Consider the following 20,167-nt stretch of genomic DNA (forward strand, 5'->3'; position numbering starts at 1 on the left):
TTTTATAGAAATCAAAATAAATACAACCTACCTTATTGCTGAAGGGTATGTTATGAAACATATTTTCATTGTGGACAGTTTCTTTACCTAGAAATACAAACTTAGTTATTACCTCTTTCTTCATTCACAAATTCGATGATTCATTTATTCAGTACTTCTTAAAAATGATTTCTACAAAGGTAGGATATGGGTGAAAAGAAGAATTACTAGAAAGATAAAAGGGGGATATTGAAAATGCACCCTTGGCATGTGCTGTTAATTTATCCTGCCGATGTGGATTGACTTGGGTAGGATACTGAGGACCCCCAGGAGTCACTTGAGTTTAGAAACAATCTTTCCAACACCTCCACTTGATTACTCCTTCCTTTTCTTTTCCACGTTCACCAGGATTGGCCAATTACAAAACACACTTCCATGAAAACCTGCGCCTTCTACTCCCTGTTCTCCTAGACTACTGCTCCTCCTGACTTTATCACTGGTATTCCATTTCTCATCCCAGCCACAGGGCTCAGTTCTATGTCTTTTTCATTCTCACAGTCAGTGCTTTGGTCCAGGCTGTGGACAGTTGCTTCTAGAATATTCAACAGCTCCCTAGCTGACCTCTAGCTCCTCCTTCCTCTCCCAGTATTCAGCACACAATCCCCCCATCACATGGAAATGAATGGAAATGAGTTACTCTCTCAAGTGTTTCTCAAATTTCATATGCTTTATCAATAACTCCCAAGTATCAAGCATGAGATTCCATTTACATATATCATTATCAGTCTTTATAGCAATTCCCCATGGTACGATGCTTATCTACATTTTGCATATGAGAAAACCGAGGCCCACAGAGCTTAAGTGACTTGCCATAGGTCACAATTAGTAAGTTAGGAACAGCAGGATCAATCAAGAATTCCAAACTCACGGTCCTTTTATTATGTTATGATGCCTTTAGTGTTTCTATTTTATAGTCGCTTCACGTTTATTTTGGATGTCAAGTCTTTTTGCATATAAATACAAAATCTATGTGTATTTTTACACTGACTTGCCTAGTCGCATTAGGTTTACATTAATATTGAAATTGATTTACTCTGTACTTTGTTTTAGTCTTCGATCCTTCAATAAATACCAAGCACTTACCAACTGGATGGTGCACAATGGTGAGTTTATCTAGAAGACAAAAAAAAAAAAAAAAAAAAAAAAAGCATGTTTTACTGAGTTTTTTCAATATTTATCTTAAATTCTTTCTTGCTTCTTTTTTGATTGTTGGACTACTTCTTGTCTTTGAGGTCGCCATGAAATCTCACAGTCTGATCTAAAAATACCAACCCCAAATTTCTCTACCTCCAGCCACTGTGAGTGAAACCATGCCTTTTATTACTTTTGTCCTTTTCTCTCCCAACCTTTGTCTCAAGGTATTATGATTTTAGATATGTTTGATATTAACAAAAGCTTGCTGCCCTGCCTTGATATTCCCCTAGCTTGAGTTACTTCATTCTTTTTTAAAATCAACTTTATTCAGGAATAATTACATACAATTCAACTATTTATAAGGAAAGAGGTTGATGATTTTTGAGAAATATATGTGGCCATGTACTCACCAACTTAATTAGGATAGAGACCATTTTTAGCTCCATAATTTATTCCCTAATTCCCCCTTATGTCAATCTTCACTCAAATATTACTCATGGCAACCCCTGATCTGATTTTGTTGCAGTAGGTAGCTAGCCAGGCATGAGTGAGGCAGGAGAGGGCTCCACATCACCCACCAGGAATGTCAGGTGACCATCAGGTGATGGTTCGGCAGTTATCATACTGCCTTTCTAAAAATGATAATTGGCAGCCTGTGCCAGGGAGAGGCAATTTGCTGATGGTCCAGAGTTGTCTCACTAAAGTGGGGAGGCAATTTGCTAATGGTCCAGAGTTGTCTCACTAAAGTCCAGAGTTGTCTCATCACAGACGCCAGGCAGAGGCAATTTCCCAATCAGATAAAAACACTTGAAATTGGTAATTACTTCCAATAAATTCTCAGGAATTAGGTGAGTGAGCTCCAGCATGCACATTAAGAGACAAAACGGTGGAGTATGACCTTCCAGGGGCATTACACTGGAAAAGAAAAGAAAGCCTCAGGTGGGGATGAATACAACTTTCTGAACACACTGCGCATGCTCACCTCCCACGTGTAAGGAGGACACCGTGCATGTGGGCAGCTCAATCTTAGGGAAGAATGAAGGGAAATGTGTGCAAGACGCTGGAAGTTGGCCAGCATATAAAGTCTTAGGATCAAGGTTAAACAGGGAACTTGACCTCCACAGTGCCTGCTTTGGTCTGTTTCAAGTGTACTTTTCTTTCCTTCCTCCTCTAAAGCTTTTTAATAAACTTGCACTCCTGCTCTGAAACTTGCCTCAGTCTCTTTTTCTGCCTTATGCCCCTCTGTCAAACTCTTTCTTCTGAGGAGACAAGAATTGAGGTTGCTGCAGACCTGTATGGATTTGCTGCTGGTAACCTGGATATTCACCACCCCTAACAATTTCTACTTCTATAATTTTGTCTAGATTAGTTTTATCTAGAATTCCAGATAGATGGAATACCACAGCATGTAGTATTCCTTTGTGTCTGATTCCCTTGTGTCTGATCCATCCTTTTTGTCTGTTATCTTTCACTCAGTATGTGTAATGTTTGTGAGATTCATTTATATTATTGTTACAATAGTAAGTATTCCTTTTTATTGCTAAATAGTATTCCACAGTATAAATGTATCACAGTATAATCATGTATTCTTCTATTGGACATTTGCATATGTTGTAATAACCCTATTTAATTGTTTCCAGTTTGGATATTATGAATGAAACTGCCATGAACTTTTGTGAACAAGTCTTTGTGTGAACACAGGCATTTATTTGTTTCAGGGAAAAACCTGGAATGGAATGACTAGATCATATGGTAAGTGCATATTTGACTTTTCCACAGTTATCACTGCACTTTATATTCCCATAAGCAATGCATACAATGCATATCCAGTTCCACATCCTAACTGACAGTCTTCTGAAATGGTAATTCATTATACTTTTTGTGTATTGGTATATCATTGTAGTTGAATTTGATTTTGCTAATGGTTAATGATATTTAGCATCTTTTCACATGCTTATGGGCCATTTGTTTTCATAAACTAAGACATGGGTACTAGATGTGCTCTTTGGTGCTGGGCTGTCACTGCCTCTAGATCCTCTTAGCTGAAAGAGTTAAAGATATATACATACTTGTACACACAACCATATTTCTATATCTATCTCTCTGTAATTATTTGTTATACTTTTACTTCCAATTCCAGTGCAATACCATAACAGTCATTCTAGCCCTTCTTCTTTCCTTAATTATAACTGATTTCTCAGACAATAAAAAACCTGGCTCTCATTATCCATAATACATTTTTTTTGCCTATATTCCATTTTGCCTCCTATCTCTGCCTTGTCTTCATTTACTGAATATGCAAAATATTAACAAAGTTCTAAAAGTGAGAATTGTACAAAGAGGTATACTCAGAGGAGTGTGGAATTTTATTTTTTGAGTCAATTTTGGCAAGTTTTTTTCAAGTAATTTGTCCTTTTTGGTCTAAGTTGTTAAATATTTTGGCAGAAAGTTAATTATATATTTTCTTAGTATCTTTTTTTTTTTTTTTTTTGAGATGGAGTCTTGCTCTGCCAACCAGGCTGGAGTGCAGTGGAGCAATCTTGGCTCACTGCAACCTCCGCCTCCTAGGTCCAAGCAATTCTCTGGCCTCAGTCTCTGGAGTAGCTGGGATTATAGGCGCATGCCACCGTGCCTCGCTAATTTTTTGTATTTTTAGTGGAGACAGGGTTTCATCATGTTGGCCAGGCTGGTCTTGAACTCTTGACCTCAGGTGATCCACCTGTCTTGGCCTCCCAAAGTGCTGGGATCACAAGCGTGAGCCACTGTACCCGGCCAGAGCCACCACACCAGGCCCTTAGTATCTTTTTAATGTCTGTAGGATCTGTTGTAGTAACCCAATTTAATTCCTAATTTAGGTATCTTGTTGTCTTTTTTTTTTCCTTGATCATTCTTCCCATGGGCTTATCAAATTTATTTATGTTTTTAAACAACTCGCTTTTGATTTTATTTTCTTTTTGTTTATCTCTTTCCTTTTTTACTGATTTCTGATCTTAATTATTTCTCTCTTCTTACCTCTTTTTGAAGGTTTGCTTTTCATTTTCTATTTTTCTAAAGTGGAAACTTAAATCATTGACTTCAAGCTTTTTGTTATTTTCTAGTATAATACTTATAGTAATACATTTCCCTTTAGTTAACTGTTAACTACATACTTGTTTTACCTGCATTCTACAAATTTTGATATGTTTTTTTCATTACTATTCAGGTTGAAATACTTTCTTATGATTTCTTATTTGACCCTCATATTATTTTGAATGTTATATTTAATTCCTAAATATATTGGGAGATGTTCTAGATATATAATTCCTAACTGATTTCTAATTTACTTCTGTTGTGGTAAGAGAATATAAGATTCTAAAAGACTGAAATCTTTTAGAGAATATACTCTGAAGATTTCAGTCTTTAGAAGTTTACTGAAACTTTTTTGATCATCTAGCCTATGTTTCATCTTGGTGAACCTCCATGTATACCTTTAATAAATATGTATTCTGACTTAAAAATTTTTTTTGTAAATGTCAATTGGGTCAAGTTAGCTGATAATGTTGTTTAGGTCTTCTGTATCTTTACTGATTTTTGTCTATTTGTTCTATTAATTAGTAAGAAAAGTGAAAACATCTCCGAGTACTGTCAGATTTTGCTTCAGGAGTTTTAGTAAAATTCAAATATATAATATAAAATTACTTTATATTATGCAGATATTTAGAATTGCTCTATCTTTCTAGTGAACTGCCTTTTTATCTGTATGTAATATCCTTGTTTATCTTTTGTAATACTCTCTATTTTGAAATTTATCTTATGTTGATATATCCATGCCAGCTTTCTTATGCTTATGATTATTACTATTGTCATAGTAACCTTTTACCATACTTTACTTTCAAATTATCTGTGTTTTATATCTAAAATACATGTCTTTTAGACAGCATAATATTGGATATTGCTTTCGTTTCCAGTCTGAAAATGTCTGCTTTTAAAAGGAAGCAATTAATTCAGTCACCTTTAATATAATTATGGTACGGCTTAGTTAAATACTACCATCTTGTTCTTGGTTCTTCACTTACCCATTTTGTTTATAGTCCTCTTTTTCTACTTTCCTGCTTTATTTTTGGTGAATCAAACAGTTTTTTAAAATAATCTATTTTATTTCCTCTATGAGTTTCCTAAGTATACTTCTTATCTATTTTTAAAACTGATTTCTTTCTATTTTTAAAATAAAATATGCATCTTTAACTTAGATTTTGAGACAGTAGTGTACCCCTTAGTACTTCATGCCTTATAGTTGACACATCATACTTCTTACTTTACCCTCTCCACTTCCTACTTTATAACTGAATCTTTACACTTCACCACATAACAATTTTGGAAACACATAATTCTATTTATCTGCCTCCATTGTCCTTTGCATGATTGTTTTCATATTTCCTTCTCCATATTATAGAACTTCTAACTTAAGTTTTATTATTTTTGCTTTAAACAGTTGTCTTTGAAGTAATTGATGAGAACAAGGAAAACGTAATATTTTATATCTACCTCCTTTCTATAATTTTCAGTATTCTTTTTCCCACAGATTCCCTCGGTGAGAATCTGAGTTTGTTTGTTAACATTCCTTCACCTTGTATGATATTTTTAAGCATTTATTCTACTGTAATTTTGCTGTGAATTATCTCATTTCATTTATCTTAAATGTCTTTATTTTATCACATTTTTGAGGTATATTTCCTCTGGATTTAGAATTCTAAGTGGTCATTTTTTAGGACTTTAAAGATGTTATTGTCTTGTCGTCAATCCTCTTTTGCTTCTGATAATAAATTATTGAATTTTTTTTCCTTTATATGTAACATGTGTTTCCTCTGGCTGCTTTCAAGAATTTCTTTTTACCTTGGCTTAAAGTAGCTTGAAAATAAATCGCCTAGAAGTCCTTCTTTTAACAATTATGCTAATTTTATTTTTTAAAAGTTTTTTCAACAACATGCAAGTGGTTTGCATTAAATTTGGCAAGGTTTTGGTCATCATTTTTTAAACAATGTTTTGCCTCTTTTCACTCTTTTCTCCTTATGGGTTCTAATTATATGCATTTTAGAATGCATTATATTATCCTAAATGTTGCTGGGACTCTGTTCATTTTTGAAGTCTTTTTAATCTCTCTAAAAATCAAATTGGATAATTTCTATTGGTCTGTCTTAATTTTGTTTACTAACTCTTAATTTGTTATCTCCAATTTGATAATAAGTTCATCTGATTAATTTTTATTTATTTTATTGTACTTTTACTTTCTATACTTTCTACTTGGTTCTTATATAGTTTCATTTTTTTTTCCTGCTGAGATTCTCTATTTATTCCCTCCTTAAAACCACATTTTTCACTAATTCAGTGTTTATAAGAGGTGCTTTAAAGTCTGTTTGCTAAGATCAACAACATCCAACATCTCAGGTTCCGTCTATACTTTCTTTTTCTTCATTAAGATGACAGCTTCCTGTTTCTTTGTATGTCTTCTTTTTTTAATTGAATACTGGACATTATAGATAATGTGTTGTATATTCTGGCTTCTAGAATATTCTTCTGATGACAGTATGTTCTCGTTTTAGTAGGCAGCTCAATTACTGGCAAGAACTTGTATAGACTTAATTTTATTCTTTTTCACTGTGGGCTTTTTGTGCCCGAGGTGTTTTCTTTTTAAGGCCCTGAGTTTGTAGATTCAGTCAGCCTACAAACTCTGTCTCCAGTATAGATCTTGTTGGGGCTTGGTTTGAGATTTTGTTAGGGCATGTCCAGAGTAGATCTTACTCTAAATCCTGGTCCTTACTCATTACACCTTTTGGGTGTCACAGCAGAATGTCAGATATTTTAAAGAGGTGTTAAGATCTCCCCAATTTGACAGTGCCAGAACTTAAAAATTCCCAGGCTGGCTTTTCCTCAACTCTGCTCAACCTTTAGTGTCTCTCTTTTGCTCTCAATGCCCCAGAAGTTGCTGTCTTGCATGCCTTGACTGTCTTGCTTTGCACAGGTACAGCTCATCTCTCAGCCACAGACTTGTGGAGTGCTTCCCATGGACCTCTTAGGCTACCTCTCTACACAGTCACCTGCTCGCAATGACCCACCACACACATTCTAGTAGCTTCAGCTGCCCTGAACTAGGATCTCTGCCTTCTCAGTTCAGCAGAACTTCTTTGCTTTGCTCAGAGTGCAGTCAGGAAATATTCCTCTGGCAGAGAACTGGGCCATAATAAGAGGCACCTCATGAGTACTGCTTGTCTCTAGAATTATTCATAGTCTTTGGCTACCTATTGTTTGCCTCCTAATATCACTTGCTTCATATATTTGCCCAGTAATAGTGTCTTGTGCAATAGAAAGATTTGTGTAGTATTATTTATTCCAGTGTGACTGAAAGGAGAACTAATTGATTCATAATGAAGGCACCGATAATTAAGAGCATTGATTTTGAATTAAACAGAAATGGCTTCTCACTTCTTATGTGTGTCCTCTAACTTTTTAGTTTATCAGGGCCTCAGTTTCCTTATTTGTAAATCGGAAATTTGCCCACCTCATAAAGTTATTGTAAGAAACAATAATGTATAGGAGATAATAAATGTTAGCTTTTTAATGCTCCTTGGTAAAATTATTTATATGATTTGTAATTTTATAAATTGTTAAAATTTTAATCTTATCCATATTAGAATGGAGGTGTCTGTCACCTATAAGATGGCCCTGTCTTTATGACCTTAATTATTTTAGAAAGTATATTTGTGTTTTACAAACATTTTAAGGTGCTTAAAGAATTCTCTCTAGAAAAATACATAACTGTATAATATGAAGAGAAATGAATTTCTTTTTTTTTTTTTTTGAGACGGGGTCTGGCTCTGTCGCCCAGGCTGGAGTGCAGTGGCCGGATCTCAGCTCACTGCAAGCTCCGCCCCCCAAGTTTACGCCATTCTCCTGCCTCAGCCTCCCGAGTAGCTGGGACTACAGGCGCCCGCCACCTCGCCCGGCTAAGTTTTCGTATTTTTTAGTAGAGACGGGGTTTCACCGTGTCAGCCAGGATGGTCTCGATCTCCTGACCTCGTGATCCGCCCGTCTCGGCCTCCCAAAGTGCTGGGATTACAGGCTTGAGCCACCGCGCCCGGCCGAGAAATGAATTTCAACATGAAGGACTAGCTAAAAGCTATGCAATATTAATGAAAATGGAAGAGATGGAAGCTTTCACACTCTTTTAGTGGCTGCTAGTTTTTAATTATCTGTGCAGGGGTAGAGTCTTGGGGAAACAGTGGTCAGATAGTGATAACACAATTTATTTTTAATTTTTGAATGTGTTGTTTATTTTAGCAAAATTTTACCATTTTAATAATGTTTGGCTTAATATAGAGTATCCCCTCCCCTAACCTCCACTGCCAGAGCAACTTTCAATTATTAGAAATTTAAAAATGATACACATGTTGACAATTGTGAGAACTCACTGTATTAATATTTTAACTTATTCAAAAGCATGTCTCTTTAATCATTTGATTTCTTTTTTTTTTTTTTTTTGAGATTGAGTCTTGCTCTGTCACTCAGGTTGGAGTGTAATGGTGTGATCTTGGCTCACTGCGACCTCTGTGCCTCCTGGGGGGTTCAAGCAATTCTCCTGCCTCAGCATCCCGAGTAGTTGGGATTACAGGCATGCACTGCCGTGGCTGGCTAATTTTTATATTTTTAGTAGAGACAGGGTTTCACCATTTGGCCAGGCTGGTCTTGAACTCCTGTCCTCAAGTGATCCACCCACCTCGGCCTCCCAAAGTGCTGGGATTACAGGTGTGAGCCACCACACCCAGCCTTGATTTCTTATATAATGGATTATTAAAAAATCGAGTAGAGTTGTCCTATTTGCAACTTACATAGACATCAAAAGAAAGAGAGTAACAAGCATTTATTACATTTATAGCATATAAAATACTTATAGTCTCTGGTTCATTATGAACTTTCATTATGAACCAGAGAATATGATAAGTATTTTTTATGTTAACTCACACAAGCACCCTCAGATGCATATATAATTATAGATGTGTATTTTCCAGACAAGGAATTTCACTACCAGAGATTAAGACCCTCTCTAGGTTAGACAGCTGGGAATTGTTGAGGTTTCGATTTGAACTCAGGCCCATTCATCTCCATAGTCCCTGAATTTTCAACTTAATCACTCTATTATTTTTGAGCAGCAGGCAAATCTTACTTACTATAGACATTTTCTTCTTCTGGCCTTTTTCCAATAATGCAATCTCGTAGTTGTCGTAACTTCTCCTTAATGTAGAAACAACCAGGACATAGTTATGATTTTCAAATTTTTATGGATCAAGATGAAAACATCAACTACTATTAGCAATACCAATGCCGCTACTTGATATTATTTGCTACTTACGATGTCTCAATTGCCATCCTTGATACTTTCCATATGTTATCTTACTTAATTCTCACAGCTTAATGAAGTGGATGTAAAATGTCGTCATTCCATTTTGTAGATATGGAAACTGAGGTACAGAGAGGTATAGTAACTTTCCCAAATCATAATTATAAGTAGTAGAGTCAAGATCGGATCCTAGAGTGCAATTCTTTGGGAAGCTGTTTTCCCAACCCAATGCTTGTGGGGTCTATATTTGCTATTTGGTGTCCAAAAGCAGAAGGGTTACACAGTGATGGTTTGCTGCTGCCTGAGTCCATCTCCAGCCCCTGTATGGCACATTCCTTCCCAGTGTTCTAATTCTAAAAATCAGAGACTTAAAAGCAGATGAACATAACAGGATTCTTCTTCTTAGCACATCTGTGATCTTTCTTTAATTCCAAATATTGAACATTATCTTTTTAAGCAAAATGTAAAACAAGCTAACATTTAATAATCTTGTTTTAGAACAGAACTTGAGAGTAGCACTCTTTCCTTAGGATTTTCCTGGAAACTTAGAAACCACTTTTCCTATTTAGTTGTTTCCATTGCCTTACAGATCTCTCCTACCAGTGGTGCCAAACTCTTCTTCAGGCACTCCGTGACTGTGAGTAGGAGTGAGGAGAGTGAAGGGCAAGGTTTTCCCTTCTCCACCATTTCATCTTCAATGCCAGGGATTCAACATGATTCTTAGTTATTCTGGAAACCAGTTTCCACTATTAACTCCATGTTTGTGCCATTTTCTTTCTTGGTTTCCTAGGATAATTCCTTCATCAGTGATAATATGATTTCAGTTACCTCTGATAGCTTCATTTATATTCATAGGATACAAACAAATACTTTTGCAAGCTGCAAGAAAAATATTGAAAAGTACATAGGAATGCCTATTTGTTTGCATGTGTGTGTGTTGAATAAACAGGAGGAATATTCATCTTTTTGTTGTTTGGATTTTGGCCAAGTCCCTTATGTTAAGGACTGACTGATTCCTCTGACAGAATTCAGACCAAGTCATTAAACTTTGTTGCTTATGGAAAGTAATCTTAGTATCTTTCAGCCTTTATTTTAAAAAATATATATTTTTAAAATAAACATGAACAATATTCATTGTCCCACTATCACCTTATTATTAGGTGAGTCAGATCAATCTCTAAGTAGTGAGTATGAAGCACCTTAAATTCTTCCTAAAACAAGATTAAGTATAAATATACAATAAATATAAAAATAAGAATAACCAGAGTTTAGTGAAACAACTAGTGAAATATTTCCAAAATGATATTTAAGTTGGATAACTCTAAATGGAAAACGTTATTATTTAAGAGTGTCAGGCGGATGAAATACAATTGACTTAATTCAACAAAATCTATACAATCTAACATGGCTAGGAATGTGATTTGTAGGTCTGCACCTAAACACATGTGTATTGGTGATGACATTGACATGATTGAGAAGCAATATTGTAATTCTAATCATGAACAATGAAGACTTGCAGAACTCTACAATCAGTATTCTTTAGCATTTATTTGGCAAAATAATTGCCTTTGCTTAGTGTCACAAAATCTGGATGAGGTTCAGCCAAACCCACAACCATAACCGCCCTTAGAGACAGCTGGTTCCTAACAAGGCACGATCTCAGATGCACTGGGAAAGTCCCCTGGCCTATATACTGTATTGTTTGAAATTTCTCTATTTTGATTCTTTTTTATTGTTTAAAAATGTTTTCCTAAGCAATGTCTTTTAAATAAAAATTATCTCTTGGGAAAGTTACAATATTAAGCTATTATCAATTATTTATACTTTGGCCTAAATTTGCTTATTAAATGTGTTTAATCAAACAGCTATCTAGAACTGGGTTTTGAAGGAATGGGATTTCCTTGATAAAAAGAAAAAATTGTTAAAATATTTTTGGGGTGAAAAGGGATGGAATATGGGACTATGACTGTGTTATCCCTCACTGAATGTGTGGTATATTTTGTTTTCATGCTCATCTCAGAACCATGTCCTCCAATCCCATCTCAGGAGGTAAATCATATTTACAGAAGACAAGCTTATTTGAACTTAATATTCATGGTATTTCTCTACAAATTGTGACTGACACACACACACACACATTTACATATGTATGTAAATGTGTGTGTATGTGTACATATATATAAATAAAAGTTTAAGGTTAAGGAGAAAGAAACTTTTATATAAATAAAAGTTTAAAGTTAAGGAGAAAGAAGATACAACTTATTGCATTTTATTTAGGACTGTTGCTTAGTGTGATTTTAATCATTGTCTCATTCCTTTCCTTTTAAGCCTGGCATACATAATACACTCTTCAGTGTAAAGATGCTTTAACTTAATTTCAGCAACGAGATTCAAAAAACACTCACTATACTAAAGACAGGTATTATAAACTGATTAGGTATTAGCTTTGGTATACTGGGTTAGAGGATTGACTTCATCAATGGCTGGTGAACATAATATCTGGATATTTTCAAACATTTAATTGATTTCTTGAAGTATTTTTCTTAGTGGCTAGTTAAAAATAAAAGAACGGTTACCTGCATTCCTTGTGAAAGTTAAACAGTAACAAACTAGGGGCTCCACAAGTTATGGAATGTCCCAGAAAACACTGGGGCCAATATTACCTGCTGAATCATTTCCAGGCCACTTTTCCCCATCTGCCAGTGTTTAAATTTCTCCAGAGCTTCATCCATAGACATTTTCCCATTCTTGACTTTCTCTTGCAGGAGGATGAGTTCTTCCTGACCATCAGTTAGACAGCCCCTGAGAGTAGAAGAGGCTGGACTGTCTATCCGAGTTCTGTCTAAAATACAAAGGGAGGGTGCATTAATAGAAACTCCAGGTGTAGACAACTAGGAACAAAAGCACTCTACAAATAAGTCATTGGAGTAGCTTCTTCTTAACTCTCTATGAGCAGCTAAAGAATAAACCAGTATATTTTTAATGAGTTTATTTCTAAGGATGGAGGTGCCTGGAACCTAGTCTTAAGGGTTACAAAAATGTGTCTCATTACTGAGAAACAGAAAGGGATAAGGAGAGAAAGAACAGTAGCAAAAGTTATATACTTTGCTAGTTGAGGGCAGTGCCAATTTTGTCTTCTTTTTCTGAGGATTATCAGAGATCATGTGCACAAAATACTTAGCATAGTGCTTGCCACACAGTAAGCTGAATAAATGTTAACATTAATATTAACAATAAATATCTTTAGAATAAACAGTCTTCCAAACTTTGGGAAAAGAGATGTCAACCAACATCCAAATGTCACAAAAGGCTTCACATCATTTGAAACGTTATTTCTGAAAGATTTAAAATAAATGATCAGTTATTTTGTAGTGAGATGCTTCCTTTTCTAAAGAGTTTATTTTGGAGCATGCCATGTATTATTTGCTCAGCACAAAAGGAATAGTAGATAGCCTAGCTTGAGGCACAGTGGTAGCAAATTGGCAGACTGTGGGTGAATTCAGTGTTTCCCTTGTCCACCATGGTGTTTAAAGACATAAATGGGCCTGCATGACTTTAAGGATGCTATGTGCTCTCTAGGTTACTGCAATCCTTGCCACACCTTAGAGTTACTGGATGACAACACACGTCTGCTACCTGCCTACCTGCTGGAACTCATTTGAGTTTGTACCTTCTCATTTACATATTTCCATTAAGTGCAACATACTTTTTGTATTATTTCAGGAGGGGTAGGTAACATGTCTTAATATACTATCAAATCTAAACATGCCCACAGAGTCTGAAAGGAGAGAATAGCCAGTCCTGCCTAACTGTATACCAGTGAGCTGTCCCTGGAGGGATCTGCCCATTTCTGGGAGTGCTTCTTCAAGAAAGAAACAGATGAATTTGACTATCCAGACAATATTAACAAGGATTTGGGAAATGAGGAGGACATTCAAATTCTATAGTAATAATAATTTGTTGATGTAATTAGGATTGGTTGTTCTGGAAAAGAGGTTTCAAGTATTTGATAGCAAATGTTATATGTTTAAAGAGGACTTGAGTCTTGGGGTTGTTCTGGAATGACCTCTAATGTTTCTCTCAGTTTCGAGAAGGACTATAATAGTGAATCTTGAAACACGGACACACAGACGGTTTCTTTCCAAAAAGATTCACGTGCACATCAAATTTCTCTATGGTCAATAATTCTGATTCCCACATGTGCTTTCTTTCCTTCCTTCCCTCTCCTCTCCTCTCCTCTCCTCTCTCTCCCCCTCCCTCCTTCCTCCTTGCTTCCTTTCTTTTCTTTCTTTCTTTCTTTCTTTCTTTCTTTCTTTCTTTCTTTCTTTCTTTCTTTCTTTCTTTCTTTCTTTCTTTCTTCTCTTTCCTTCTTTCTTTCTTTCTTTCTTTCTCTTTCTCTTTCTTTCTTTCTTTTTTCTTCCTCATTCTCTTTCTTTCTTTCTTTCTTTCTTTCTTTCTTTTTTTCTTTCTTTCTTTCTTTCTTTCTTTCTTTTCTTTCTTTTCTTTCTTTCTTTCTTTCTTTCTTTCTTTTTTCTTTCTTCTTTCTTTCTTCCCTCCTCTTCATTCCTTCCTTCCTTCTTTCCTCTTCCTCCCTCCTCCCTCTTCCCTCCCTCCTCTCTTTCTTTCTTTCTTTCTCTTTCTTTCTTTCTTTTCTTTCTTTCTTTCTTTCTCTCTCTCTCTCTCTCTCTCTCTCTCTCTCTCTCTCTCTCTCTCTCCCCTTTCTTTTCTTTTCCTCTTTCTTTCTTTTTTTAACTTTTTCCCTTCTCACCATTTCCATTCAACACAGGGGCTTTCTTGACTTGTCTTTTCTTGTCTTTTCTCTTCAGAACCTATTCCCCCAGAACTAGGTGTCAACAGATTCTATACTCCAAATCTTCCTCTAAGGATGATGGAGCATGAAATCCCAGAGGAACTGGAGAAGCACAAGTTAGCCAGAGTGCTAACTTGTTCAGCAGCAAAAAGCACAGATAACAATTGAGATCTTGCTTCTTATACTGTTTGCTTTTTACAGGCCTCCACACTAAAATGCAGTTCATGAAATGCAGTTAGCAGTAGAATTCTATGTGCCATCCCTGCCAGAGGAGAGAGGTTGAGCATCACCATTTAACAGCTATGCCATTTAATTATCACCTCACTTCTGTCATCCTTTTGCCTAAGTGTGAATCCATTTTAATCTCAAGTAACCCAGGCAGCTGGATTTTCTGCTGTTCTGGAAGTTAGCTCAAGAAAAGTTTTCCCAGAAAACCGTACCAGTTTTAGTTTTGCTATATGTACAAGTTTAACTTAACAAATACTAACTCCTTTTAATAATATTTATTTCAATTACCCTTTCTTTTTTTCTCAATCTAGCTATTAAAATATAAGTAAGATGACTTTTTTGGGGGGTATGGTGTTCAGTTGTATGATTGTGCAGAAAGAACAAAAGAACAAGCTAGGAGCAGCAGAGGTCTTAGATATTGTTTTGAGAGTGAGTTGTTTACAACTAACCTAATTTTACATAAATCTGCTTTTACCTTTTTTTAAGAGTAAAGAGATTAAAGCATTTGTCTTGATAAATTAGGATTAGGCATGACAAGTTACAAAGAAAAATGATTTAGGCATCTCACTACCTTTTATTCTAAGGGTATACAAGTCAAACCAAAACATGCAACCTGTAATTTTTGGTAGAGTTTATAAGATTACTTTATTGCATTTAGATAACAATTTGATGAGGAAAAGGAGGTGATGAAAGGTTTTCCGTCTTCCCAATTTTGTATTTTTTTTTTTTGGTTTACCTTCAGAAGAATTAGTATGAATTTAATTTTCAGTAAAAAACATTTGTCAGACAGCTAACTGTATATATGGTAGACTCCTGTCTCTTAGTGTAAAAGCTTCAAGGTAAACTACAGTTTTTAAAAGTTAATTCCTTTTAAATAAATTTCTTTTTACGAGTATTTCCATTTGATCAAATATTGGTCATATAAACATCAACCAACCCATTGTAGTCAGTATGTAAATATACAGATTAGGTACGAATGTAAATTGGGATTTTCATTAAAATTATTTACTAGGTGACTGGCTGAAAGGACTTTGTTGAAAATTTGAAAGAAAACAACTTGATTGTCCAACAAAAAGTAATTTAAAATAGAAAATATTTACTTAATAAAAATATGTAGTCATTAAAAAAATAAAGATTGTGGCAACATAGAAAGTGTTTATTATATTATAACAAGTTCAAAAGCAGGATACAAACATACACACATTAAAAATTTTAAGTGTCAGAGTTAAAATATACCTATACATAATAAAGCATGAAAAGAAAATTTAAAAGATAATATACGTTGTTCTATTGTGATGCCATATTACATATGTAATTATTTTCTTATGATCTCCAACTTTCTATAATAATATTATATTGCTTTTACAATATAAAAAATTTCTGCCACTTTATTAATAGGCTTTCCCACGGAATGCATACCATTTCAATCCATGCCAGATATACCATGCTGTAAGTACCATGTCATACTATAAATATCATGTGATGTCACACCATACTGTACCATCATACCAAATTAGTTTGTGGCACTTGGAAAGAACTTCTCATAATAGGACTTAAATAAATAGGGTCCAGGTGCAGTGGCTGACACCTGTAATCCCGGCACTTTGGGAGGCCGAGGCAGGTGGATTGGTTGAGCCTAGGTGTTCCAGACCAGCCTGGGTAACACGGAGAGATCCCATCTCTATAAAAACCAGCCTGTAGTCCCAGCTACTTGGGAGGCTGAGGTGGGAGGATTGCTTGAGTCTGAAAGATCAAGGCTGTAGTGAGCTGAGATTGCCACTGCCTTCCAGCCTGGGTGACACAGCAGACCCTGGCTTAAGAAAAAAAAAAAGAGAGAGAGAGAAAGAGAGAGAAAAAAAGAGAGAGAGAGAAACAGAGAGAGAAACAGAGAGAGAGAAAGAGAAAGAGAGAGAGAGAAAGACAGAGAGAGTGAGAGAGCGAGAGAACGAGAACTAGTGACCAAGATTTAAATCTTAAGTTATTTTTGTTACTTAGTTTGGGAATTGGTAGGTATATAAGCTCAGGTCCATATGGGCAAGTCAGGATATGTTTGGTCTATTGATTTATTTGTAAGTTCCAAGTAAGGCCTCTGCATCCCCTTAATTTTAGAGTTGCATATATTCTTTGAGATTTGTTTGTTTGTTTTGTTTTGTTTCATTTTGTTTTTGTTTTCGTTTTGAGGCAGTCTCCTTCTGTTGCCCTGGCTGAAGTGCAGTGGCACGACCTTGGTTCACTGCAGTCTCCGCCTTCTGAGTTCAAGTGATTCTCCTGTCTCAACCTCTTGAGTAGCTGGGATTACAGGCACGTGCCACCACAACTGGCTAGTTTTTGTATTTTTAGTAAAGATGGGGTCTCGCAATATTGACCAGGCTGGTCTTGAACACCTGGTCTCAAGTGATCTGCCCACCTTGCCCTCCCAAAGTGCTGGGATTACAGGTGTGAGCCACCACATCTGGCATTTGATGTTTTATTTTAACGATTGTGATTTTAGAACATGATTTTTTCTCCCCACCACTTAGAAGATACAGAAGAGTACTGAAAACTGAAATAACTGCCACTCATTATTATACTTTTCAGAAACAGGTACCATAAACATCTTGGTGGTCCTTCTTAAGTATCCACTTCTTTCCTTTTTTCTGAATTAGGGTTATACTGACATAGTTCCTGGTTTTTTCTCTTAGTCATGTAGCCTAAGAATCTTTCCACGACATTAAATATTCTTTGAAAAATGGTTTTTAATGGGAGCATTATATTCCAAAGTTTGTATATGCAATAAAGTATTTAATCATTCTCTTACTAAGGGATTTTTTATTGTTGCCATTTTTCTCCACAATTATATGTTTTTGGAGCTTATAAGTGTTTCATATGAATCACTGGCTGCATTATTTATTTGGTTGGCATAGATTCATAAAAATATAATTTTTGAGTATGACCACCTTTAAAGCTATTGATGTATACTTAGTGCCAATCTCCTTTCCTGGAACGTGTTGTCGTATACACTCTCACCAGTAGGATGAGGGAGTGTTTGTACTGTTTCACTTTTTTTTTTTTTTGAGACGGAGTCTCGCTCTGTCGCCCAGGCTGGAATGCAGTGGCCGGATCTCAGCTCACTGCAAGCTCCGCCTCCCGGGTTTACGCCATTCTCCTGCCTCAGCCTCCCGAGTAGCTGGGACTACAGGCGCCCGCCACCTCGCCCGGCTAGTTTTTTGTATTTTTTAGTAGAGACGGGGTTTCACCGGGTTAGCCAGGATGGTCTCGATCTGCTGACCTCGTGATCCGCCCGTCTCGGCCTCCCAAAGTGCTGGGATTACAGGCTTGAGCCACCGCGCCCGGCCACTGTTTCACTTTTGATAGTATTTTGCATTATCTAATTCAAAGAAGTACACAAACTTTATAATAATTTTATGGTCTAAAGCTTTCTTTCATTGCCAGTGATTCTTGTGTCATTATAACTCTGAGTGTGGTAGCTTAAAGCATTGAATAAGTAACAGACTTTAACATCACATATGACCACTAGTCCGGCCCTAATTTTTTTTTTCCAAGTGATTACCTTTCACCTCTTCTTAATTATCTTCTCTATCAATTTAGAAACATTCTTTCAAACTGTCATTTCTCTCTCCCTAAAGGAAAAGTATCCTATCAAAATGATTGGGATTCTCTTACATGTATAAGTTATTATAGAAAGAGCTGAGAGCATTTAATCTCCCATTAGGAAAATAGCATTATTCTATCTTTTTAATAGATACTTTTTGTGTATGTTTTGAATTTACAGTGAATAATTTCTTTTCTTTCATGATGTTGCCAAATATTTCTGGTATATAAAAAAGTGAATTATTTATTAATTATATCCAGCTAGTTAAAATAATTTTTAAGAGTCTTACAGTTGATGTTTTCAAGTCTTCTGGCATGTATGTATATCATCTAAAAATAATGGAGAAAGTATCTCCTTCCCAATAAGTACACGTTTTATTTTAGATGCATGTTACTGCAGTTGCTAGAAACTTCCAGGATAATGGTAAGTAAAAATGTTAATAGCGGGTATCCTTATCTTGTTCCTATCCCTAACAGGAATACTAATCAGATATTTCTGATAATGTTAAGAAAGTATTCTCTTTCTTATTTTACAAGATTTAAAAAAAATTATGAATACTTGAACAATAGTTTTATCTTTTTCATCAACTGAAATCATCATGTTTTTAAAAATAAAATAACTAGTACATTAACATTTCTACTCCATGAGATGGTTCATACAATATGAAAATTCTCTTTTATTTGAATTTGAAATAACTCACTGGCAAAACTTATTCTGGTTAACTATTGAGTTAAAATGTATACAAACATGCCTTGGTCATTAGTCTAGTGATATTTTAAATTTTTATTTATCACTTGACATAATTTTATTAATGAGTATTTCCTTGGTGTTTTGGGGGATGTATCTTTTTAAAGCAGAGCATGGTTTTGGCTTGAAGAAGTTAAAAATATAGCACTCTGGCACATCAACTATTTAAACTGAAAAACAGCAGGTGCAAGAAAGATCATTCTGACCTTTCAGTTGTTTCCCAAAAGCAGAAGACTAAATTCCCACGGTAAAGACACTCACTCTATACAAGAAGGAAAAGCAATATCCTTAGCTTCAAAGAGGAGAAGTTGAGACTAAGAGGATTCTGTACATACCTTGTTAGAATAACTCTTGTCTTTTAAGCCTCTCATTTTCACAGTTTACTATTCTTTGTCTAATTCAGTAGCTAAGTAACTGGCTAACTGCTTTTTTGAGTCTTCACTTTCTTTGAGGGCGCCAGTGCCATGTGAAACTATTAAGCTTTTCTCTTGTTAATCTATTTTACATCAATTTAATTCTCAGTCCTGGCTGGTACCCTAAGAAGATGGAGGTGGAGTTTTTCTGCCACTACAGTCTTTTGCTCACATTTCAGTGTGTATCTTTTTATGAGGGAGATTGTATAACATGGTATTTGGAGCCAGGTAGATGAGGACTTAAAGCTCTTTCTCATTCCATTTTTGTAAACTCCAGTTTCTTTGTCTATAAATGAAGGTAAATAATCCCCTTGTAACAGAGTTGTTGCAAGAGTTGAAGGAGCTAATATGTGTAATGTGCTTTGTTGTGTTTCAGGCTTCTGTTAAAGCTCAGGAAAGTTGCAGTGAGAGTTGTTAAAATGATTACCTGAAATAGTACAGAAGGTGATTACAAGTTTGGCCTTCAGAGTATAACAGAATTGAGTTCAAATTTCACCTCTACCATTTCTTAGCTCTCTGTCCTTGGTTGCAAATAATCAATCCATTTTAAAAAGGAAAATAATATCTATCTCATATCTTTGAGGTTTTAATGAACTATTGCTATGCAGATGATTAACACATTTGTCCTCAATGACTGTTCCTGCTCTGTGAGAATGTTTTAACTGATATAATTTATTGTGATGACTGCTGTTATACATAATCTTGTTTTGTATGTGGTTATAAAGACTATACATATATATGTATTTGTATATACATATATATGAAGGAATTTGAAAGTAGTTACTTTTTAAAATTCCAGATTTTTAAATCTTTTTTTATTAATAAAGTAATGA

At 35.3% G+C, this 20,167-nt stretch overlaps 1 protein-coding gene and 1 long non-coding RNA gene across 11 annotated transcripts in view; one reads left to right on the forward strand and one right to left on the reverse strand.

The window, feature by feature from the left end:
* The window catches only part of LOC103884527, a 114,617-nt gene that overhangs the window by 47,679 nt on the left and 46,771 nt on the right, over positions 1 to 20,167 (forward strand). For 3 of the 4 annotated variants that reach the window (XR_001902689.3, XR_001902686.3, XR_004182747.1), the window contains exons 4-7: positions 1,090 to 1,142; positions 2,892 to 2,925; positions 15,981 to 16,031; positions 18,558 to 18,597. This is a non-coding gene — a long non-coding RNA (uncharacterized LOC103884527). Of the gene's footprint in view, positions 1 to 1,089; positions 1,143 to 1,271; positions 1,338 to 2,891; positions 2,926 to 15,980; positions 16,032 to 18,557; positions 18,598 to 20,167 lie in introns of all 4 variants that reach the window. The other variant, XR_001902693.3, reaches the window with a different exon arrangement.
* BANK1 (B cell scaffold protein with ankyrin repeats 1) overlaps positions 1 to 20,167 on the reverse strand; it is a 310,335-nt gene that overhangs the window by 2,278 nt on the left and 287,890 nt on the right. For 4 of the 7 annotated variants that reach the window (XM_021938668.2, XM_017958885.3, XM_003899019.5 and 1 more), the window contains 4 exons: positions 12,208 to 12,386; positions 9,375 to 9,438; positions 1,123 to 1,152; positions 32 to 87 (listed from right to left, as the gene is read on the reverse strand). In XM_021938668.2, coding sequence (XP_021794360.1) covers positions 32 to 87; positions 1,123 to 1,152; positions 9,375 to 9,438; positions 12,208 to 12,386 — 329 coding nt within the window. Of the gene's footprint in view, positions 1 to 31; positions 88 to 1,122; positions 1,153 to 1,225; positions 2,089 to 9,374; positions 9,439 to 12,207; positions 12,387 to 20,167 lie in introns of those variants that run through there. The other 3 variants (XM_017958886.3, XM_021938667.2, XM_009207260.4) reach the window with 2 other exon arrangements.

This window comes from Papio anubis, chromosome 3 (genome assembly GCF_008728515.1).
Source record: "Papio anubis isolate 15944 chromosome 3, Panubis1.0, whole genome shotgun sequence".
In the NCBI taxonomy this organism is placed as follows: domain Eukaryota; kingdom Metazoa; phylum Chordata; class Mammalia; order Primates; family Cercopithecidae; genus Papio; species Papio anubis.